This window comes from Eretmochelys imbricata, chromosome 9 (genome assembly GCF_965152235.1).
Source record: "Eretmochelys imbricata isolate rEreImb1 chromosome 9, rEreImb1.hap1, whole genome shotgun sequence".
In the NCBI taxonomy this organism is placed as follows: Eukaryota; Metazoa; Chordata; order Testudines; family Cheloniidae; genus Eretmochelys; species Eretmochelys imbricata.
In genome coordinates, this window is record NC_135580.1 from 87481356 (window position 1) to 87506462 (window position 25107).

A 25107-nucleotide genomic window follows, 5' to 3' on the forward strand; every position below is an offset into this window, starting at 1 on the left:
CTCTCACACACACACACGCACACACGCACAACAATCTCTCTCTCTCTCTCTCACACACACACACACACACCTGCTTCTGTGTTCAATAGCATGAGCATTCCACATTAATGGTTTGCTTTGTGTCCCAGAGCACATCAGCACAGCATACAGGGCCTGTCAAAAAACGGAGCTTTGAAAGGGAAGGGGCGCATGTCTCCAGGGCAGCTGAGTTCAAAACAATGAGCAGAGTGGCCACTTGAGGGATTATGGGACACTTCCGGAGGCCAACTGATTGCTTTCTGTGCTGTAATATGTTTACACTGCCAATACAGCGCTGGAGCCTCTGCGCTTTAAGGCTTACGACTCTCATTGAGGTGGGTTTTTTGCAGCACTGCAACTGAGGAGTTTCTGCGCACTAAGTGGCTTGGCAGTGTCTACACCTCGGGAGTTGCACCGCAGAAAGCTGCCTTACTGCGCAGTAACTTGCCAGCATAGACAAGGCCTAAATTATCAAGGCTAATCAGGAATGGCCGACTCCAGCTACTTTTGAAGCCAAAAGACTGATTTTCATTAACTTTAATGATAATTGGATCGGTCCCTTGGTAAGTGACAGACCTGGAATTAGAACTCAGAAGTTCTTGACCCCCAGTCTCATGCTGACTTTACTATGTCATATAGGCAAATGCAGTCTGTTGATGTAAACGGGCAAAGCAATAAGTTAATCTCTCTAGAGGTGAAGATTAAAAATGGAATATGAAAAAATTTGAAATTCCAGCTTCTAGATAGATATGATGTTCTCACTGCTTACCAGGTATTGATCAATCTAACTACAGTATAAGCATTACAATATACTCAATTAGAAGCATAACACAAAGGCCTTACTAAATTGAAAATCTTCACACTCTGCTAAAATGTTACAATAGTTTTACTCAATATATAGATACACTGTGCAACATTTTCAAAGTTGCCTTTGCCTCAACTCTGCTTATTTAAACTACATTTTTAGTTTTTAGGCAGCAAACTTTAGATTCTTACATTTTGGCATGATCAAAACATCAAACTAATGCAGACATGGAAACAGTGAGATACGTACATCATAGTATGGTTGAATTTGGAGACTGAAACTTTATTAAAACTATTAACCAATGGGGAATGACTTACAAGACCACCTTCAGGACTTTCTAGTGCAGATTTCAACTGGCTCTGGGTTCTACAGACCTGAGGGTTGGTATGAGGACAATACCCCCTCTGTACTATCAAGCCAAACCAGGGACCCTGGCTGGAAGCCCAAGTCCCAGCCCATTCCTCTCTTCCACACAGGAGGTAGGAGAGATGAGATATGGGAAGCCACATGGTATGTGACACATGGGGGCACACTCCCACAGCATATAGTGCTGTGCTCAGGGCCTGTGCCAAGCAGCCCATAGGGTACTTGGAACTCCCACTGGATTCTTTTTTAAACCATCCACTGCACTGAAACCTGGCAATATTATGATGAATATAATGTATAAACCACAGAAAATCATTTTAGAATAGAAACACATAAATTGCTTTAACAGTAGTAATCTATTGTCAAATACTATTATAATAAAACACACACTGATATTTTCAAGACTGACTTCTCATAGAATCCCAGGGTTGGAAGGGACCTCAGGAGGTTATCTAGTCCAACCCCCTGCTCAAAGCAGGACCAATCCCCAATTTTTGCCCCAGATCCCAAATGGCCCCCTCAAGGATTAAACTCACAACCCTGGGTTTGGCAGGCCAATGCTCAAACCACTTGGCTGCTTTTTCACTATATGGCCAATGAAGGCTATAAAAAAGACTTTGACTTAATATTGTATTTCTGACACCGCCATTTTAGAGCCTATTCTTGATTGATTTTGGCTCTTTGTCCTGCATTTATATAATTGTTGTCCCAGATTTCTGTGTCAGAGTCTTGAGGTGCGGTTACAAGGTTAACAGAAAAAGCTTGCATAGGCTGTCAGAAATTCAAACACATGAATCAGAAGCACATTGCTCTTTGTTGTATTTTATAATACAGCGATAAATGGGTAACACAAAAGACTCTTTACACATCCTATCATATCCGCAGGTTTACAGGGCAAAATTTTAAAAGAATATGTAAAGATAAACATAAAAAGAAACATTTTCATAAGAGCAATTTAAGAGACCAGTCCAATTTGAAATACCTATGTTTTGCATGCAAGTGTGTTCCTAACAGATTATACAGTTGCATCATGGACATTTAAAAATTATCTCACTTGTGTATGTAAAAATAATATCAGATTAAGTGACAAATTAGAGAAAGCTTTGCATGACCACTTGTTCCCTTCCCCTTCATTTATATGCATTCTTGCTCCAGCAGTATTTGCACATAATAAGACAGAATGGGGAACAACGCTGCAAGGGATATAATTCAGGGTAGCATCTGGTCCTGTGCTTTTAAAAATGAGCCATATCCCATTTTTCACTTGTATTTGTTTTTTGTAAGAGAGTGGGTTTCATTATGTTTTTGCTATAGTTTAGGTTTGTTGTTGGTACATGGTATAGCACCTTTGGTATCCCCTTGTTGCGGGTAGAGAAGTGCGTTCCAAACCAAGAGCTGTATTCTGGGTAGCCTCTCTACAAGGACTTGCCAGAATGTTATTGAAGAGTGCAATCCATGCTTCTTCTTTGTGCCCCTGCAGGGGTGGCTGTCTGAAAAGAGGCAGGTAACTATATCTACATCTATACTTGGTGCTCAGGGTGTGATTCCCAGCTCGCATAGAAATAGTCATGATTTCTGTCATCAAGTTAGCATGCTAAAAATAGTAGCATGGCCACCGTATATTTGTGCCAAAATACAAGGTCTTTTGTGATATAGGCAAATATCTGTTAGGAACTAATATGGCAGCAAATCCATTTTTACTGGTGATTTATTGTAAAGCCAGGTGTATTTCAACTATATTCTGTTTAGGTTCTTGTGCTGCTCCTATAACAGTGATATCTAGAAACCACTATGGAAATCTAAATTCAGGTTTCTAACCTCAAAGGTTATGTCTGCGCTACAAGCTAGGGGTGAGATTCCCAGCTTCTGTAGATGTACACTTACTGAGTTAGCATGATAAAAATAGAAGTATAGCCATGGTAGCGCAGGCTAGCCCCTTCACCCAAGTACATACCCCCAGGATTCAGGTGGGTTTGCTCTAGGGTTAGCTAGCCTATGCCTCTGCTCACAGCCCCCTGTGCTACAGCAGCTACACTGTTAGTTGAGTGTGGTAGCTCGATGAGACCTAGCATGAGTCTGTCTACACGAGCTGGGAATCAGATCCCTACCTGCAAGTATAGACAGAACCTGTGAGTCCATGGCTCTGCCTTTAATCCATTCTAACCAGAACAGAAGGGCAAGTATACTGGGACCTCTCCAAATCTGCTGTAGCTGCCACTCTAACGTGTGCTTTAGGGGAACCTCAAGAAGGTATTCTGACAGTGTCAGAGAGGATTCCACCTCGTAAGCTCAGCAGCTGTACACCTCCACATCTCCTTCACCTCTCTCAGTGGCACCTAGCTCAGAATTACTGTGACAACCACGGTTACATTTGGAGATACAATTAGATGACTGAGTTGAAAATGAATTGAAATGCTTAGATGACCAAACCCAGGACTTCCCAGATGTGTTATTATTCAGACATTCAGTAGTTTGTTTTGCTATTGTGCAATTTCAATTTCTTGAAATTGAAAATATGTGCAAGTTCAGTTGTGTGGCCATTTAATTATGCAGTTGACTTTTATATTTCATATGTGCAACGCAGATTAATCTTATGGACATTTTAGTGTTTCTCTTGCATTCCTATTTTCTCCAGCTTTACCAGTGGAATGTTTTCAACGCTGCCCTTTACCTTGTTTTTTCTCTTACAAAAATTAGTCATTTTAATGGAAATGAGAGAGAGAATATTTTAAATAGAAAAATGAACATAGAGACTTTAAAACCTGGATATTTCAACCTAGGACTCGGGGTAAGTAGCTAACTGCCAGCCCCACTCTTTACATCTGGAAGTGATTCAATGTCCTTTACTTAATCCAGGCCATTGCTGGGAAAACAAGGTCATAAAGAAAAGGAGTACTTGTGGCACCTTAGAGACTAACAAATTTATTTGAGCATAAGCTTTCGTGAGCTACAGCTCACTCTCAAATAAATTTGTTAGTCTCTAAGGTGCCACAAGTACTCCTTTTCTTTTTGCGGATACAGACTAACACGGCTGCTACTCTGAAAGGTCAGAAAGAAATTTTCTCAGCAGGTTAGATATAAAAAAGGGTAGTTATGTGTTGTTAACCTGGTTACTGTAGCAGTATTTTATCACTATCATAAGGGTAATTATTATTGGATTACTCTGTATGGGTCTCCAAAAACATTGCCAAAATATAATATGATACTATTGTTTGCTTTGTTTTGAATTTTCACTGGTATTTTTGTTTCAAGAGCATGAAGTGAAAATTGCATGCAAAAGGTTGGTGGCCACATTTTCTAAAGTAAATCAGAAATGGACAAAGATGTCTCTGAAATCCAAACACATTCAAATAATAGTTGTGGTAATTACTGATAATTATTATGATGCTAGCACACAGAATCCTTAATAAGAAAAGGAGTACTTGTGGCACCTTAGAGACTAACCAATTTATTTGAGCATGAGCTTTCGTGAGCTCATGCTCAAATAAATTGGTTAGTCTCTAAGGTGCCACAAGTACTCCTTTTCTTTTTGTGAATACAGACTAACACAGCTGTTACTCAGAATCCTTAATGTTGATCAGAGCCTCATTGTGCAGGATGCTGTAACGCTTAGGGGCAGACATGGTCCTATCCCAAAGAGCTAAGATGAGTTACATAAAATTAGTGGAAGAGCGAGATAATATATTTATGTGTATCTGATTTTAATATCCATATAAATATGTTTGCTTCTTTAGGGTTGCAATTGCATAAATGTAGCCTTTCCCTAACTGTCTTTGACATTGGTTCAGATTCAAAACCAGAAGGGTATTAAAACCTCTCAAGCGTTTGCCAGATTATTGGCAATGTCAACTCAGACACCAAACCCTACCCTTGATTTTCCACACATCCAGACCCTGATCCCTAACCTGAAGCTAATTCAGATCTAGATCCAAACAGTCATCTCTAAAGTAATACGAGGAATATTTTAATTCATGTGAAAATTTTTCCTATGTGCCATAAGAGACAACCTTTAAAACAGAACTCCTATCCAATGTCTCTTCCAATATTATAAAGAATATCATTTTAAGGAAAGGAGTGTCCTTCATTATGGTCCTCTGAAATGAATTATGGATATCAGGGCCAGTCTTAGGTTTTGCAAGATGCTATAAGAAATAATACCTGGACTACCTAGCTACCTCCTCCCTTATATCCACATACTCCATTCATCTCTGTATACTCACAACATTCCAATACCCACCTCTTGCCTCATGCATCACCCCTCATGCTGTGGCAAATCTCCCCACCACATTTATGAAGACTAGTGACTCTTTAAATGCAGCATGCATTCAAGAGGTAGAGTAAAAGTGTACATTTCAGGGCAGCGATTGGCAGTTACAAAATTCTGTCTGTTGTGGGCCACTGGCACAAGAGTCAGACAGGACCAGGAAAGGGAATCAAGCATTGTGCTTTGCCTGGCAGTCACATTTGTACATCAGGTACAGCAACATATAGAGGTTGCACAGGACTTAGGCTGCTACTGCAGGTAAGCCCCCAAAAGCATGTAAAAGAACATCACAATAAATAGATATGTAAATCCCATTAACTGCTTTTCTTTATCATTTTTCATTAACTTACAGTGCATTTTTTGTTTGAGCTTCACCCTCCTGGATTTATGTGCAGTTCCTCTGTGATGTGAACCTGAGGCTGAGAAATTTTAGTTGAGTGCAAGAAAAGTTAGATAGGCCACAGGAAATGGTTTCATTTGCTAGAAGGGAAAGAAGTTTTTCAAGTTCATGTTTTATACAGTGAAATAATTACTCAGCAGTGACTATCTTCCTTTGTTTCTTGGAATCAGCGTAATGTTTCTTGGAATCATTCTTGGAATGTTTTCTTGGAATCAGCATAATATTATTAAATGATTTATATTTCACAAACAGATTGTCTTATATTGTATATTTGAGTGAGAGAATATTATCTCCGTTTTACAGATTTTTTGACACTTTGACACATGAACATTTAAAACTTTCCTGTTTATTATCAGGTGGTTCCATCAGTCATGTTTATAATTTTTCTCAATTTCCTTGCATTCTGGAGTCTTTTAAAAATGTCTTGCCTTTACTATTAGAAGGCAATACATACCAAGCTGTATTTACATATAAAACCTTGGACTATAGTTGTTAACATTTTGCTCTGTACATAGAGCCCAATTTTATAGAATTGATAGCAACATTTTAGTATTCCTAAAGTCCTTTGCGGAGAAGCAGTGTACTTAGACAGATGAGTAGTCATCTAAGTTTATGAGAACATAGATACAGTCTAGCATTGCAAATTTGTCTTTATGCTTCTGCTGTTTTTCAGATACTATGAAAACGTGTTTACGTACTTGTTATACTCCCCTAAACATGGAATGCATAAACTGTTACAATTTGTAACATTTTCTTGATACGGCTAAACGCAGTGCCTTGCATAATGACAGGTTTCAGAGTAGCAGCCGTGTTAGTCTGTATTCGCAAAAAGAAAAGGAGGACTTGTGGCACCTTAGAGACTAACCAATTTATTTGAGCATAAGCTTTCGTGAGCTACAGCTCACTTCATCGGATACATGAAGTGAGCTGTAGCTCATGAAAGCTTATGCTCAGATAAATTGGTTAGTCTCTAAGGTGCCACAAGTCCTCCTTTTCTTTTTGCGAATACAGACTAACACGGCTGCTACTCTGAAACCTGCCATTTTCTTGATAGTACATCATTGGTAGATCACTTTTAAGGTAGCATTACATCCTAATCTAAGTTGCAGCGGTGTATTAACGCCTCGGCCGACAAGGCCTAGGCCTAAGGCAGCAAATTTGCAGGGGCAGCAAATTTATAATACCAGCGAGAGGCTGCTTCCCCCAGCACCGGTTCGCGCCCTCCACCCCCAGCCCCGCCCCTATTCCCCACCCCCTCCCTGCCCCTATTGGTCCCCTTCCCCAAATCCCCGCCCCGGCCCTGCCTCCTCTCCTGAGCGCAGCGCGTTCCCCCCTCTTCCTCCCTCCTTCGTGAAGCTGTTTCGTGCACAAGCACTGGCAGGGAGCGGGGGGAAGCATGACCCGGCGGCACGCTCAGGGGAGGAGGCTGAGGCGGAGGCGGAGCGGAGGTGAGCTGCTGGTGGCTGGGAGGCAATTATTTCATGGTCTAGGGGCAGCAAAATCATTAATCCGCCACTGCTTAGTTGTATAATAATAAACTACAGCTACATAAACTCTCCTAACTGCATATATAGACCTCTGTCTATCTTAAGGGATGTGAGTTGAATTTAGCTCAAATGTAGTTTAATTCAAATACTGTTCTTGTATTAACACAAAATATATTCTGTACTTTGAAATATTTTGCCATCAAACTATGAACCAACATTTTAAAATCCTTTTAAAGAGAATGAAATTATGCTGGCTATTGATTACTAGACCATTACAGCCTTAAGAATAGCTTTCAGTTCAGCATTTCCTTGCCTTTTCCTCTGATCTTTTTGAACTGTGTACCATATAGAACAATCAATATTACATATATTAGACCATTTACATTAACTCTCAAAATCCAATAGGTCTCCATTTTTAAAGGAAATAACAATTTCGTCTCATTGTGTCCAAAAATTGTAAACCAATTAAAGAAATATTGACTTGGGAAAACAAACAAGAATTTATTATTATCCTTTTTCCTTATTTCACATTGTGGTCCCGATCCTGCTCCCATAGAAGTGAGTGGGAGTTTTGCTGGCCCTCGGCTGTGGAATTCCCTTCCACCAGAAATCAGGATGACCACGTATCTTGCCACCTACCAAGCGAAAAGTAAGACCCACATCTTTGCAAAAGCCTTTTCACCATAACAACTCAAAGAATGGCCTGGTATCATTACCCTAAAGATAAGTGAAAGAAATATTCCACCCAAAATAATTATGCACAGTCTAATATGAGGGAAGGAGAAGAATATAGTCCTACAGGTGGTTTGATGTCTTATGTAATGTTACTGGTACCCAGAGACTGCAGTGGTGTGATGCCTGAGAGATAGACTATGTAGGCAAATGCAAGATCCTATAAGTAAGGCTCCTGCTGTAGACCAAAACAAATTTCCTGATATGTTGCTGAGGTGTCCAATCCAAAGCCAGATGAAATCTTTACATTGACTTCAGTGGGCCTTGGATGAGGTCCTTGATAAAAAGCTAAGTCTTAATTTGAACTTGAAATCCCAAAACAGACCATTAAAAATAGTATACTAAATGTAGTAATGGAGCTATTTGATTTTTCTCTGACGTGACAAGCAAAGTGTTAAGTCCTAAAATGCATGTGCTATTTTCTATGCAATGTAAATGGTAGAAATATGGATAAATTCTCTTTAGATGATATACAACATTATTTAATCTACACAAATCAAATATTTTATATAACATTATTGTATTGAGTAATTCAGAGAATTACTATCAGTTAAGTAAGGTGGTGCATAAAGGTCAAACTCAAAATATTTGTTGTGAAATTATATGCACAACATATTGTGAAATGTGAGTGCATAATAAAGAAATCCTAAATGTGTACGAATAGGCTGAGCAGAAAAGTAACATGAGATGCTCATATGTAAGCACCAATTTCTGTAACCCTTATTCATGTTAAACAGTGCCCATGCATGTGAGTAATCCCACTGAAGACTTGGATGAGTAAGTGCTACTCAATATAAGTAAGGGTTTCAGAATCTGGCTTTGTGGATCATCAAAAGATCCCCCAGTGTGGATGACAAAAAAATTTAATGTGAGAATTTATATTCTGATTTACTCTTTCTATAGAAGAGATTTGAGCACAAAGGCCTTTAAAAACTTAAACTGTTCTACCCTTTATTTTGTATGATCTAGCATCTTTGAGAATTTTAACCTTTCCTTTAAAATCCTACAATAAAAATATTGAATATTATACTCGTTGCCCCATTGTACATTTAATTGTACCTTTGTCATGAACATATATTTAAGGTCAAATGGGCTTGTTGCAATATAATCATTTCTTAACATTCTTGATTTGGGCTACTGAGAGTACAGTTTAGAATGCATTTCCTCTGTCTTCTTTTACTAATAAATAGGGCTTCTGATTTTTGGGTTTCGACAGTAAACATCAATAGAGCACCCTAATACACAATAAATAAATAAATAAATTTAAATTGGTGTTTATCCAGTAATCACTAGAAAAATACTGGAAATGGTTACTTGTATCTAAAGGCTTGTCTACATGGACCAGTAATGCGGACTACGGGGGTTTGCTTTCTAAAGCACATCAGCATGTTGCACTGTGTAGAACCCTGCTGGTAAGCACTAAAGCTTCCCTAGTGAACTTTAATGTAGTGCTCTTTGAAACAGAACTACATTAAAGTGCACTAGGGAAAATTACAAAGAGATCGCTCGTTACAATATCTACTTCTGTAATGAGTAATATATATCATAGACATTACTCACTACAGTATATACAAAGAAAGAGCCCTGAACCCCCCTCCACCCTGATTTTTGGACATGTACGTAAAACTCAAAATAATTCTCAAAAAATGAAATTAATAAACCCCCCAAAACGGAAGCCCTACTAATAAATGACTGAGAAAGTCTGAATGTGGCTAAAGACTATACTTCAGACTCAGAAAACAGAGACTACTCCCATGCATGCATCTTCTGTCTTTGTGGTATATCTTTGTAGGAACCCAAAGTATTTATCACATAATGTTTATGCAGTTGATTTCTCTATTTTAGAGGATGAATTTGGTTTTTACAACATGATTCTTTGTCTTCTTTTCATAGGCATTTCCTATTTAAACATGGATCTGGTTCTTCAGCTATCTTCAGTGCAGCCAGTCAGAACTATCCTTTAACATCCAATACCGTTTACTCTCCACCTCCTAGGCCACTTCCTAGAAGTACATTTTCTAGACCTGCCTTCACTTTTAACAAACCTCACAGGTGCTGCAACTGGAAGTGCACTGCTTTGAGTGCTACAGCTATTACAGTTACTCTGGCACTGTTGCTAGCCTATGTTATTGGTAAGCCTTTTGTTTCCTTTCTTTACCCTTTCTGTTCAATTACCATACTCGTTGTCAACTTAATATAAATATCATGTTTTACTAATAACATTTGCAGGGGAGTGCTTCATAAATCCCAAAGAGCAAAATACAACCTAGGCCAGAGATTGAAAATAAGATGGAATTCTAATCAACTCATATTCTGTTAACCACAAATACTACCTATTAAAAACAAGAAATATTATTCAAGACAACATGTTTACACTAGTTGAGGACTCCCACTGGTTTTAATTGCTGTCGTTGACCATTTTCCCTTAAATTAAAAGTTGGTCTGATTTTCACACTGAGTTATAACATTTGCTGCTACTTCTATTCCTTTTAATAATGTTGATAAATAACTTCCAGTCAGATTTTGCTTTGCTAGCAACATTTAGTTTCTGTGATGTGATCACAAATTAGAACATTGATATTGTCTCCTTAATCTCAGTTTCTTTGACTAGATTTGCAGCTATCTTTAAATATACTTAATATTTGTGCCATATTTTCTTTATAAGATATATTTTGCTGTTGCTATATTGAATTTATGTTTGATTAAAAAAAATGTTGTACAGATTGAAATGCACTCTTAATTCATTTCAGGCTCATTTTTGCTTAGTAAATAACTCTGCAGTTTTGTTATTACAGTGCACTGACAGAATTAATCAAAATGGCTAAACTCTCCTTACTTCCTTTTGGAAGAAGAATATTGTAGGTGGGCTTGGAGTCACTGTGATTAAAAATCATACTCAGCTGACAGCAAATCTTATTGACTTTCTAGATGACATTTTAGTTTCATTGAACATTAGTCTCCACATTTGGATGGTTTTGTAGTCTAAAATTTGAGTTTTATAAAATATATGTTTGTCTTGAATTCTAAAACATATGACTGTAATATTCTTCAAACAAATGGAATTGTTTTGTAGATTTGTGTACACACTCACACACACGCATACTCTATTATTTCTTAGGTTATATAGTGATCACTTCATAAGCAAGCAAAAGTTGAATATCCAATACATATTTGTGCCTTGAGTATGAATACTAAAAATGGGGTCATCTGAAAGAGAGGGCACCACTTAGCAAAAAAGTATTCAGAGGTGTTTAGATATACCAGATATCTGCAATACCACCAAGCGTGTAGCGTCTACATATAGTTTTGCATAGTCATTGGACATACACCCTTCAGAATCAATAATTACAGGAACTATATTGCAGTACTAGAAGATACAGATTGGCATTATCTCTTAAAGTGCTACCATGCAAAAAAAATCAAGTGACTTAGCCCTGGTCTACACTACAAAATTAGGTTGACATAATGCAGCTTATAGAAAAGGAGTACTTGTGGCACCTTAGAGACTAACCAATTTATTTGAGCATAAGCTTTCATGAGCTACAGCTCACTTCATCATAGTATGCATCCGATGAAGTGAGCTGTAGCTCATGAAAGCTTATGCTCAAATAAATGTGTTAGTCTCTAAGGTGCCACAAGTACTCCTTTTCTTTTTGCGAATACAGACTAACACTGCTGTTACTCTGAAACCTGTCAAATGCAGCTTATGTCAGCCTAACTATGTCAGTGTACATATTACAGCCTTGCTCCTGCCAATCTGAGTGCCCTACTACACTGACATAATAACTTCACCTCCACAAGATGGGTAGGGCTCATATCAGTGTAGTTAGGGTAATGCAGTGTCCCTGTAGACACTGTATTACTTATATCTGCTGTTGGCTGCCATTCTTGTCAATTTCAGGGCTTTCTTGCCAGTGAAACTGACAAGAAAGCACTCCCCACTCCCAGCCCGGCTGCTGGCGCTGCCCAGCTCTCCACTCGGAGCTGGACTGCCCCTCGGGTCCCAGCTCCCCGCTCCAAGCCAGGCTGCTGCCCAGACTCCCCACAAGGTGCCCAGCTGCACCAAGGCTCATGGCTCCCCACTCCCCTCTGGGAATCCAGGCAGCTGCCCCACTCCCAGCAGAGAGCAGAGAGGTGAGAGCCGGGCGGCTTCCCAGCGCTGAGTGGGATGGCGAGAACCCGGATGGCTGCTCTGTTCCCAGTGAAGATCAGGGAACAGAGGTTGGGGGCAGCCAGCAGGGCAGCCAGGCTCCTGGTGGGGAGCTGCAAGCAGACCTGAGAGCGTGGGCTCTCAGCTCCTCACACTGCCCCTCTTAGCTCGATGGAAGCGCTCCCGATGAGGACATGCACCATCGACCGAAAGAGGATAGTGTGACATGAACCACGGCTCCAGTAATTACTGCAGCGGCTATGAGTCTACCTAATACAGGTCAACTTAAGTTTTTAGTGTAAACATGCCCTCGGGGGTTATGGGATTAGAAACCTTTTTGCTTCTCGTCTGTATTTCAAATTTGGTCTAAGTTAATAATGACAAAGTCATTAACGTTTGGTTGGTGCTCAGTGACCTATGTGATGAGTTTGTTTTCAGTGCTGTTTCTAGCAAACAGATTCCATTTTACAAAAGCTCTATCACCAGTGATATTGTCTTTGTCAATCTCTGCATCAAATTCTTTCAGTGAAGGGACACAGAGGCTGAACTGCCCTCTCATATACACTTAAAAGGGGTACGTTAGTGGGACAATGTGGTTTGCATTGCTGTTGTTTTGCCTTGTACTGTTTTGTATGAACAGTAGCTGTTTTGTGACTAAATAGTGGACTTCAGTTTCCAGTATCAAAAAATATATCCCAAGAATTCTTTTTGTGTCTTTTCCCTCATTTTTGTTGTTTTTTGCATTTGATTGATTAAATATTTTCAATTAAAAATGTAAGTAATATATTTTTCTTACTGGACCCTGAGAAAGATGAAAAACATCACATTGGTGTATAGAGTGAGAGCATACATGGTAATTAAAACAATGCTGCCATGTAAGTTTGATATTGATGAACATCTTGCTTTGTTCTGCAATGCTAATTTTGTCTCAGAACATTGAAGAGCCCCAGATCCCTAGAGAGGAGCCTACCTTCAACACAAACACTGTTTTTACAGTTTTACAAAATAATGTTTTGAATATAAAACCTGTCTGTATGATAATAATATCAGGGAGTATATTCTAAAGATGTGCCAGAAACTTCACTGCTGTTGAATCTATTGAAAAGATATGGAAAACCCATGTTTACGAAAAATAAAATGTTACTTAGAATTTTCAAAGTGTATTATGGGATTTGGGTCCCCGAATCCAATTGAATTTCAAAGTGATTTGGGTGCCTTACTCCCTTAAGTGTCATTGAAAATCCTACACATTGATGTTTTCCACTTGGTGTTTTTCACTCTGTGAAAAACTGTCTTTCCACCAAACACAAAACTCTCTAAGTTATTTTATGCCACCACTACCTGAACCCTATCTTGCTCTTTCGTATTTGGCTGAGTGGAGTGTCCTGCTGCAGCTATCTGGCCAGCGTCTCCCAAGGCAGAGTTGTATCATAACTAAACAGCCATTGGAACTGCTTTCAGTTTTCCAATTGAAAATTACACGTACAAGACTCATTTATATGTATTGAAGTGAGCAGTAGCCTAACATCTTGTATGCACAAAGCTTGAATAAGTGTTTTTTGTGTGGAAAACTTAAGTGGGAGTTGGCACAATCACTGTTCCAGCCTGAGAATAATATATACAAATAGGGATCATGATCCAGAGGCAAGACGCAAAAGCGTGGCCGGAGGAGGCATAGAAAAGAGACTAAAATGGCTAATGGCTGCTAGGACCCAGAAGGAGCAAGCTAAGGAGAAGGAAGGAGGAGTAGTTCTTCCTCCTTTCTCCTGTTTCTGCCTCCCCATTGCTGCTGCAGTTTGTCACTCTTCAAACCCTCCCTGCCAGCTTTTAAAGATAATGAGGTGTCTCCTTCTCACAGCTTCTCACTATCTTTAAGCAGTGCTTCCCTGAAGCAGAGAACACTGCAAGTGGATTGATAGGAAGAGGAGGAAAGGATACACAGTACCTTGCCTAACTGTCCCTCAACTCCCTTACTCAGCAACACACAGCATCAGTTCCCACTCAGAAGAAGACACCCCCATCCAGCATGCACCATCAGCCCTCAACCAAAACCAGCAGTGTTATTTTCTTGTGATCCCAGGTCCCCCATCCCACAATATATGTCTCTCAAGAAGCTCTGTTTAACAAATGCAGCCGAATTCTGTATTAACCAAAGTTTCTGACACCTGATTCAATATGTAGCCCCATTAATTGCTCATTGAAGTAATCTAGCCATAGGTGACAAAGACCACAGTAATCTAAACAGGTGACAAAGACCTAGATGCTATTAACAACAGAAGGAAAGTTTTGACTTTCTAGTCTAATGCCGATGGGAAAGTGGGCTTGGCCACTGCTGGTATGTGATGATTTAAAAGCAGATGAGTGTGTAATAAGCTGCCCCTATTGTGAACTTGTGTAACAATTGGAGGGTAGATTTTCTTTCAACTTCATCTGGTTGCTTTCCTTATCCCACCAATACCATCTCACTTCATCCCTCATCCTGCCACTGGGCAAAGTGCCTAACCACCTTTACTGGAGATTAGAGCTGGATACCATCAGCACACTGGTAGTACCATAAGTCCTGCCTCCTTATTAGCCTTTCTAATGTACTGAACAAAGGGTGGGATAAGCCCCACAGAACCCCACGAGTGCCTTAAATCCACATAGGGTGACCAGCAAGTGTGAAAAATCGGGATGGGGGTGGGGGACAATAGGCGCCTATAGAAGAAAATGCCCCAAATATCGGGACTGTCCCTGTAAAATAGGGACATCTGGTCACCCTAAGTGCACATCTTATTTATCATAATCCTCCCAGCAATGTCTGTGATAGAACATTGCCTTCTAGTTGTGTGAGAAATATGTATTTCTTTACTAGATATTAAATATTCTGTAGGAAGGATAGTAGAGAATAAATTATCTTTAAATGTAAATTTAATGTACTTTTTCTATTGTAAAACACACCTTCATTAAATTTTTCAACTAGAAAATGTGTGTGTTAAATTGGGTAATTTCACAAGATCCATCTCTCTTTTTGTTTATCCAGGAAAGTGTTTCAGTTCTAAAAGTTGTGTAGTAAATTCAGATACTTGTTAATTGGGGTATTCAGATTTAATATTCACCATGCCCATATCTGGCAGATTAAATATCTAAATATGTTCAGAGTCTATTCTTATGAGTCAGGTTCCTTAATTCTTTTCCTTTGTTAGGGATGAATAATAGCATATAAACTATTTTGAAAGTTCACTTGTTCACTAGGGTTTCATATTTGCATATCTTTTCATGCCAAGAGTTTAAATGTTCATGTTTTAAATAAGAGTAGGTGAATGTATGAAAAGATTTTGTAATCATACTCTGTGCAATAATCTACAGTTAAAATTCACTCTGCAAATCTTTTCCTTTCACTCACTGTGATTCACTTTGGGTTGAATCCTTCAATCCTTACTCAACGGAAGTTCTGTTAAAGTCTGGGGAAGTTTTGCCTGAGTAAGAACTACTTGCTTGGGTCCAAACTGTGTAGTGGTATCATTAAACTATGCATACAGAACCTGTTCCTACTCCCATTGACTTCAGTGTTGCAGGATCAAATTCATACTAGAGAGAGCACTGATCTGGGACTCAGGAGACCTGGATTCTATTTCTAGTACAGACATCCTGGGTGACCTTGATCAAGTTACTTTATCTCCCTGCGCTTCAGTTTCCCCATCTGTAAAATGAGGATAATGAGACTGGCCTTCTTCTTAAAGAACTTTGAGATGTACTGATTAAAAGTGCTATGTAAGCGCTAGGTGGTGGTGTTGTTATTGTTTTATTACGACTACTACTATTATGAAGGATAAGGGGAAACTTGCAAATGACAAAATCAAATTGTCCATCTATTATAATAAAATACCTATTGCCATGTGGGAAGCTGTGACTTCAGGCCAAATGAATGTAGATACTTTGTTAATATGTAAGCCTGGTCTGATGCATATCATTCAGCAACTCAGTGTGCTGTTGAAACTGTTTTTCCTGTTGTTAAACCTAAAAGCTATATATCACAATTTCAGATGGACCCAAATTTAAGCCCCAGATCAGAACACCCCCCATTCATAGTGGGTGTTGGAAATCCAAACCTGATTCCAGTTCCAGATTTTGCAATTATATTTGTAATTAGCCAAGCCAAAAATTTGGAAATCCAAACCTGATTCCAGCTCCAAATTTTGCAATTATATTTGTAATTAGCCAAGCCAAAAATTTGAATAAACATGGGGAAATAGTTTTACTTTGTGACATGTTAGAAGTAGTCCTGATGGGCTTGGTTAGTGGATATAATACAGATAAGGCAGAGCTGTAACTAGGCATTTTAGCACCCGGGATGAGTAAGCATATTTGCGCCCCTACTGGTTTTTTTTTTTAAATGATCTAAATTAGGATATTATAGAGTAATGAAAGTGCATTTATTTTTGCATATCAGTACAGTATGTAGATGATAAAAGTTACTGTATGATTCTTTTAGGTGTCACATTAATTTTCACAATCCTTTAACATCCTTATAGTATCTTCCTATATAACCTTTAAACTCATTGACAGGTACTGAAAAAAACATGGACTAAAAATAATTGTACCAAAACTATACCAAAACTATGGATACTGCAATGACTTAATGGTATTAAACATATTCAGAAAGACATAAAATTGCATTTCTGTTTATAAAAAAAAGTGATACTGGTTTTCCATCACCCCACAGTGAGACTGTAGCTGGAATAAACAGCCACCTCTCTCAATAACACATCGGAAAATAAAAGGGACTCAAGAGTAAACAAAGAATGAATTTACCAGGGAGGTGCATTATCTAGCAATTGAATTACCAACATAGCATCTGACGCCATATAAGCAGAAGTCACCCTTTCTCTGGCCTTTTATATGAGGGAGACAGCCATTTTGCAGGGGATGGGGGGTGTAAGATTTCTGTTTTTTATCTTTTTGCATTGTGATTTTATTTTTCTAAGAAGAATATTGATTATTGTTTGCTTCCTGGTACAATATTATGGTTGGCTTATACCTGTTAATTTTTCCTGCAGAATCCTGCGAAGCATATTGTGATAATACCCCATAAAGGGGAAGGATTATATTAGCATGGCTTGTTTGTATAAGGCCAGTGTGGGAAGTATCATTCAGTGGGGGAAGCTATGTTGTGACAGCTGATAAGAGGCATGATGCATGCTGCATCTTGGCAGGGGGTTAGACTAGATGACTCTTGCGGTCCCTTCAAACTGTATGGCTCTGTGACATTTGACTTCTGGCCAGGCATGGCCCCTCACACTTAAGTGTGGAGACAGAAGAAAGTATATGGCTGTGATTGTGAAATCAGATTATGGTGTGCTTCAGTGTGAGATAATGCCAATGTCATGTTTGTAATGGCTAGATGGACTTATCACCAAGTTCTCGTAGAGAAGGGTGGCTTGGTCTCATAGAGAAAGGTATCAGGAACAGACTGACTAGGTCACAGCGCAGAATGCTACCAGGACAGATCACAGTAGACATGCTTCTTTGTCAGTGTATATCTCACCAGCAGCCCCACTCCAGATTGGCACCCAGTGCAGATTTCCATATTGGTCTCTGCACCTGTACAGTAAATGGCCTGTATTTTTATGTCTGGGCACAACTGAAAATTGTCCCTAGTCCAAAATTAGAGGCCTTTTAAGAGAAAAGCCAAGGTGTGTTCAGCATCCTGGGCCAGTTGGCCCTGACAGAGTCAATTCCCTGATATGTCAGTGGAGCATTATAACTGTGGATCAGAGGGAGGTTCCTTATTTTGTTCTCTGTAATACCAATTGAATCAGGGTGGGGCAGCAACAAGTAAGGGTGGGTTACAGTAACTAAGTTACTAAGCAATGAGCATGCTTAGTAGGAGCCAAGCAACACTCAGCTCCATGCATGACTGTTGCCCCGCCAAGATCCTAGTGCTTGGGATACTGTTCCGGATGGGGTAATTGGGCCTGTGATTGGGGGAGGGAGGGGAAGAGGAATGCTGAGCACCCTGGGCTCTGGTCGGATGCTGCTGGGCCCAATCCTGCAGGGGAGTTGGGGCTGACACCACTGGGCCCAATCCTGTGCACCGCCCCTTTTTGCACCCCTGGCCGCTCTGCCCCCTGGGTGGCTTCCCCACTCACCCTGCCCTCATTATGGCCTGGAGATAAGGAGCTAAAGGTGAATGATAAGTGCAGTTACATCAACTTGCTTTAGCACATGGAAGTCATCAGCACGTAAGTATGGTTCAATATCTTGAGTGTGTTTTGCTGTCTTTATCTCTGGCTCTGTATTGTTATAGATTATATTAAAATGCATTACGATTCTGTAGTGTTGTCTCTAAATACTCTGTTTTTATGATGCAGCATCTGTTGCTTAGATGAGTCTTATCATAAAACTAAGAAGTCAAGCAATAATCAGCAATTGTGGAGGAAATTCAAATCAGATGTTAAAAATAGGGTGACACAAAGCTTACAAAATAATTTTTATTAGTATAAGAACATATGGTATTAGTTTCTGTAGTTTTCCACTAAATCATTGTTTTCTTAAAGTATGATACAATAGTTTGTTCTTAGTTGATGATTTGACTGTTTAACTAGGTGTCATTGGACTTGACCAAAGAACAATCATTGGTTCATAGCACTTTGCTTTCATAATGCCTGAGCCTTTTATCAGCATATTATCTGAACGTGCAAAGTCACTGGGCTTAGTTTTCAAAGGTGCTGAACCCATGTGGTTCCAGTGACTTCAGTGGCTGCTGCAAGTGCTCAGCGCCTCTGCAAATCAGACCCATTGTCCCCCAATGTAAGATATATCACTTATTTCAGACACATTTACAACTCTCCCATGAAAAATAAATTTGATGTTATCCCATTATTTATTACTCGAAGTAGCAGACATCAGAGATGGGTGTTGGATCATAACAATATTATAGAAAATGTTGCACAAGTTCAAACACTTTGCTATTTTCCATTGTATCCTGTCCTTTATTTCAGTCCCTTCTCGCACACTGTAAAGGGCAGTATTGCAAGTTTGGGTCTTAGCAGGTTGTAAGGTTGGGCCATGTTTTGAGAAACATCTACCTCAATAACATGTTGATCTATAATATCAATTGTGTAGCTTTCTACACCATTCAGAAAGCTCAGAAAATACAGTAGAATATACATTGTTAAACTCTTCAGATTGGGACACAGCTGTGCAAGCTTAAATCACATTAGTGAATGCTTCAGTGGGATTACTGGGGTCCAGAAATGCTTATCTAGGTGAGTAAAGGTTTCACAACAGGATGTCTTAGTTTCTATTCTGTATGATTCCGGGTCTGACTAATAGATACTAGCAGAGGCTTGTCTTAGAAATTTTGGACATTTCCAGTATAGTTACAAATCCTTGGTTCTACTGAAAGAAAGAGTTGACAAAGGCCAATCAATCATACTGATTGTGCTGTTTGCCAAGATTGTTTATTTGTCTGTCCCTAACTCTAACAGAGGTTTCAGTTTGAAATGTGAAACCAGGTTAGTCCTTATATGACTGAATATAAGAAATGATCCCTCTTTTTAATTGTCCCAAGGTTTTTATTCCTGAAGTATAAAAATGTGTTACTTGTAGAGAGGAAAATGCTTAAGAGTCAAGAGGGACATAATAGCCACGTGGTACAAATCTTTCATTTCAGGAAAGGTTACCAGACCAGAAACCAGTATCCCTTTCTTCACCTTGATAAATCATAACCAAATGAAGAATGTAGCAGTTGTAAGGCACAGAATCTCATAACTTGGTCATAGCACACTATTACTAGCATATTACTTAGAAGATCTAATGATTTTAATGGAGGATAAGCTGTCCTCCTCCAAACAGTGCAGCTTTGGGCCTGATTCTCATTTACACTGAAGCCACTTTACATCACTGGCAGTGTATGAATTACATTTATACTCACTTTGTCTCCTTTATACTGACAAAGTAGTGTAAAGAGTCTTAGGACAACTGAAAATCAGGCTTGTAATTTTAACTTTCATCTGAACTCTATCACGGATCCACGGGATCTGTGCTATGTTCCAGTTTTTGAACAGTCTCTTGGAGGAACCCCTTTAGTGTGCCAGATTTCCCAAGTGTCTCACTGCTCCTTCTGGGCAGGCCCCGCAGCCTTAACTGCCTCCTAGACTGAGCTATTGGGCTCCAGCACGCCTGCATCACACCGTGAGCTCTGCTCAGTGAGTCCAATTTAAAGAATTGACTTGTACACTCTTCAGGGACTAATCACGTCAGCCAGTATTTGTAGCAAAACCCCACACAGTGTTTTTCAAAACAAAGTAGAATTTATTACTCAAGTGGTACACAGCACTGAAAGTCCCTAGGTCATGTCAAGGTTCCTTCCCCACTCTGAACTCTAGGGTACAGATGTGGGGACCTGCATGAAAACCTCCTTAGCTTACTTTTACCAGCTTATGTTAAAACTTCCCCAAGGTGCAAACTATTTTACCCTTTGCCCTTGGACTTCCACTGCCACCACCAAACTTTATCTGGGTTCCCGAGAAAACGTAGTTTGGAAACGTCTTTCCCCCCAAAATCCTCCCAACTCTTGCACCCCACTTTCTGGGGAAGGTTTGGTAAAAATCCTCACCAATTTGCATAGGTGACCACAGACCCAAACCCTTGGATCTTAGAACAATGAAAAAGCATTCAGTTTTCTTACAAGAAGACTTTTAATAGAAGTAAAAAGGAATCACCTCTGTAAAATCAGGATGGTAAATACCTTACAGGGTAATTAGATTCAAAACATAGAGAATCCCTCTAGGCAAAACCTTAAGTTACAAAAAAGACACAGAGACAGGAATATTCATTCTATTCAGCACAGCTATTTTCTCAGCCATTTAAAGAAATCATAATCTACCGCATCTCTAGCTAGATTACTTACTAAGTTCTAAGACTCCATTCCTGTTCTGTCCCCAGCAAAAGCATCACACAGACAGACACAGACCCTTTGTTTTTCTCCCTCCTCCCAGCTTTTGAAAGTATCTTGTCTCCTCATTGGTCATTTTGGTCAGGTGCCAGCGAGGTTACCTTTAGCTTCTTAACCCTTTACAGGTGAGAGGATTTTTCCTCTGGCCAGGAGGGATTTTAAAGGGGTTTACCTGTCCCTTTATATTTATGACAGGTCAGCACAGAGAAATAATGGTCAAGCCACAGTTTACCAGCCAAGCTGTAGTGAACTCCATTTTTTGGCTCTGTCTCTCTCTGATTTCCTTCCTTAGTCAGTTCTCAGGTGAAAGAGCTCAGCTTCTTTCAGAGCCTCTAGTGAAGACCCGCTAAATTGACAGCAGAACGCTCTCCCATCGACCCTGGTATTCCAGGTCTCTGAAAAGAGTAAGGTAAGTCAACCGGAGAGTGTCTCCTGTTGACTCAGCGCAGTGAAGACACGGGGGTAAATCAACCTAAGCTACGTCGACTTCCACTACGTTATTCACGTAGTTGGTGTAGTGTAACTTAGGTTGACCTTCATTCTGTCCTTTGTTTCCAAGCAGGGCCATGCTGAGTTTACAACACCCCTGGCCGGAGCTTCCCACTGAGTGTGAATAACATGAGTCATTAGAGCTTGCATTGTCGACCTGGGTCAGTTTCAGCCAGTCCCTTAATAACTCTATTCATTCCATCCAAACAGGGAGGTGACACATGCACTTACATCTTTTAGCATAGCCTGAGAGCAAAATTAATCTTCTTCCCCACACTGGCTAGCAATGCAAAGTATAGGCGGAAACTGAAGATTCATAAAACTATTTCAGAAAATTCCCATATCATCACAAACACCAATGCAAATCATGACTTTACAGCATGGATGAAATCCAACATTGTAAACAGGACCAGTATGCAATCGCAGAAAATACTTTTCAAGTAGCTGGAGATTGTCTGAGGAGGGGCAGAAACAATGGTCAGCTGATGAAGTCCATTCCATCAAAGCTACTGTAATTCCTAGACCTGATAAAGGAAGCTCTAATAAGATTTTCTAAAATAAATGGAAATAGCATGGAAAGCAAAGCAAAAGGCATTTTGTGCAGGTCGGTGATTTGGAGAGACTACACATTTGTGGGATTTTGTCCCCTAAAATTCGTCATGTAGGTTAGATAAGCTTATTGCAAAGGGCTTTTTTTGTTTTGTTTTTTTGGTCATCTCTTCGCTGTTGAGTCTATTTTGCATTTGAGCCAAACTATACGTTTCATATACTGCCAGACTTGCAGCACAAAAGTTGACAAGCTGTGCTTACACAGAAGGTAGATACAAATAAATTAAATTAGATCATTGGCTTTATAAGGAGAAAGTGTGGAATAATCCAGTTTATAAAATGAAATCTGAAAATCCCGCTTTTGTATATTTCTGAGTCTTTGCCTGAGTATGCTGCAAACTTACAAGACATGAGTTACTTATCTAGAAATGTCAATTTCCTCTTGATTAAAAGTTGAGCAAAATAGGTCATTCCAATTCTTTATTTGCAGATGAAGAGCCAGAGCCTTGGCCCTGGCTGTTTGGAGTTACCTCATTGGTGCAAAACAGCCAGAAAGTTACCCTAAAGGGGCAACCAAGGATTCCCTGTGATGGAGATGCCAGAGAGCCAGCATTGCCACTGCTCCCTGGCTTCATGTAGGTGGCGTGCTGGGGACAAGGCAGAGTGTGCAGTGCTCCACTGTATCGTCAGCCAGCACAGCAGTCCTATGGGACCAAATGCAGCTGACAACATTTCGAGCAGCCATAATTGGGTCCGGATTGAGGGAGTAGAAAGCAAGCTTAGATCCACCTTTGCCACACAGCATCCTACACTCTCGTCAGCTCTGCTGACTGTAAACTCTGTCAAACTTTTAGTATCTGGATCAAGGTCTTTAATTTAACCATATATCATATTATTGTAAAAAAATATATTTACATTTATCTTTTGCAAGGAGGATCTCAAATTTTAGAATGACTTAAACATGTGATATATAAATGCAATAGAATTGCAATTTGTACTTTAACATCTGGCATCTGTGGTGTACCCCAAAACATTAGATAAAGAGAGGATCACATTTTTACCTCAAATGTGTTTCCTGCCTCCAAATCACCTCTGTAGGAGCTATGTATAAGTCTTTGAGGGCAGACTGTAGTCATACAGTGACAAAGCTACATAATAAAATAATAGTGGAGGACTGGATAAATTGGAGTTTGGGTACATCAAGAAAAGATATGTTTTCAGATTAGATCTGTAATAAGGTAAAAAGTCAAGGAGACAGAGAAATCAGGCTGGTTGTTCCAGAGAGCAAGAGAGAAACACAAGAAGGTGCTTGCATTAACAGCAATGAGAATGTGCAGAGAGGAAGCTAGTATTGTGCTGGCAAATGAGAAAGGAGAGTGCTTCAAATGGTAACATCCTTTGCTGTGTTTTAATAAAATCAAGTACACATTTTCTGCATGGAGCTTCATGGTCTTCCAGAGATTTTTGAAAGAGATTTAAAAGCAAACTTTCTTGACTCCTATTTGGTAAAATTTATGTATATTTAAAATAAAATGTAGTTTTTATCATGCATACTGCACCTCTTTTATAGGTCAAACTGAAATGTAGAAATTATATTTAACTGAGAAAAGAAAAATATTAGTGTGATGAAAAATATTAATGAAAATGATAAATAAATATGTGCTACTTCCTTTAGTGAGCTCCTGAAATAGTCTTCTCCAAGACTTAATGGCTTCCAGTGCTGTATGTAATCTGGTTATTACCAGAGTAATACTGTACCTAGATTTGAAGGTAATTTGTCAAAGAGCTATAGTTCACATACACGAACTTGATGGTTAATATAATGAAAATTGAATTTATTTTAAGATTGCAAGATAACCAGTTTCTGTAATGATAGAAGCCATTTAATTTAATTCAACCAGAACTTATTTTCTGTTCAAACATCCAGCCTTATACATTGTTCAACGTGAAACCTACCTAGTGGTATCACATGTAATTTCCCATAGGCTACAAGTAGGAGTCCAAGGCTGGCAAAGGCCATCATCTCTATAATGCAGTTAGTATTTTTCAGGAAGGAAACAGACTGTCAAACATACAAACAGTTCAGCTAGCTTGCCAAGCTTTGGCACGTACTTCAGAAACTATAGTACTTCCCCAGCCAGAAGGGAAGACAAAGCAAACTAGGTTAATTGGTGAGAATGGCTGACAAAATGCATAATGCAGCCAATCTAAAAAAGAAGTGGAACAAGGAAAAACATACATTGCACATTCAGCCCCCTGCCTTGTGACATATACCATATAGCAGCGTATAACATGGACATGCAATTCATGAATATAGACCTGCTACAGAACCTCACGTCATATTTATTTGTATATATTATTATAATTAATTGCCAACTCTTCGTTAATATATAATAGAACCCACAGCTCTTGGTAGGATCAGGGCCCCATTATGCTGCATGCTACAGAAACACAGAGGTACAGCAAACATGGTGATCCCTGCTGCTTCCATTGTATGTACTAGTGAACCATGTTGGGTTAATACATTCCAAGGCCAGAACACAGGGTATGGTTAGTATCAATGAGGTCTTCTAGACCATAAGATGCAAATTATTATTATTCTATAGATATGTATACTGATTACATATTTTTGAGATGTAGAGCCAGATGCTGATCTCTGTTATACCAGTATAAATCCAGAGTAAGTCCATTGAGGCCAATGAACTTATTCTGAATTTACGTTAATGTAAATGAGAAGTGAATAATTTTCGCAATTACACACTGAGATCAGAATCTAGCCCATAAATCAGATAAGTTTTCTTGCCCTGTCAGGGAAATGAAATGAGAATTTGGGGCATCATGTTTGCTGTGGATATATGGATGGTGAGTCTTAAAAGCATGGTGCAGGGATTTATAATACTTGTGCA

The 25107-nt window shown here is 39.3% G+C and overlaps 1 protein-coding gene across 1 annotated transcript in view; it reads left to right on the plus strand.

The window, feature by feature from the left end:
* TENM1 (teneurin transmembrane protein 1) overlaps nucleotides 1-25107 on the plus strand; it is a 388806-nt gene that overhangs the window by 162343 nt on the left and 201356 nt on the right. The window contains exon 5 of the mRNA XM_077825959.1: nucleotides 9966-10204. Coding sequence (XP_077682085.1) covers nucleotides 9966-10204 — 239 coding nt within the window. The remainder of the gene's footprint in view (nucleotides 1-9965; nucleotides 10205-25107) is intronic.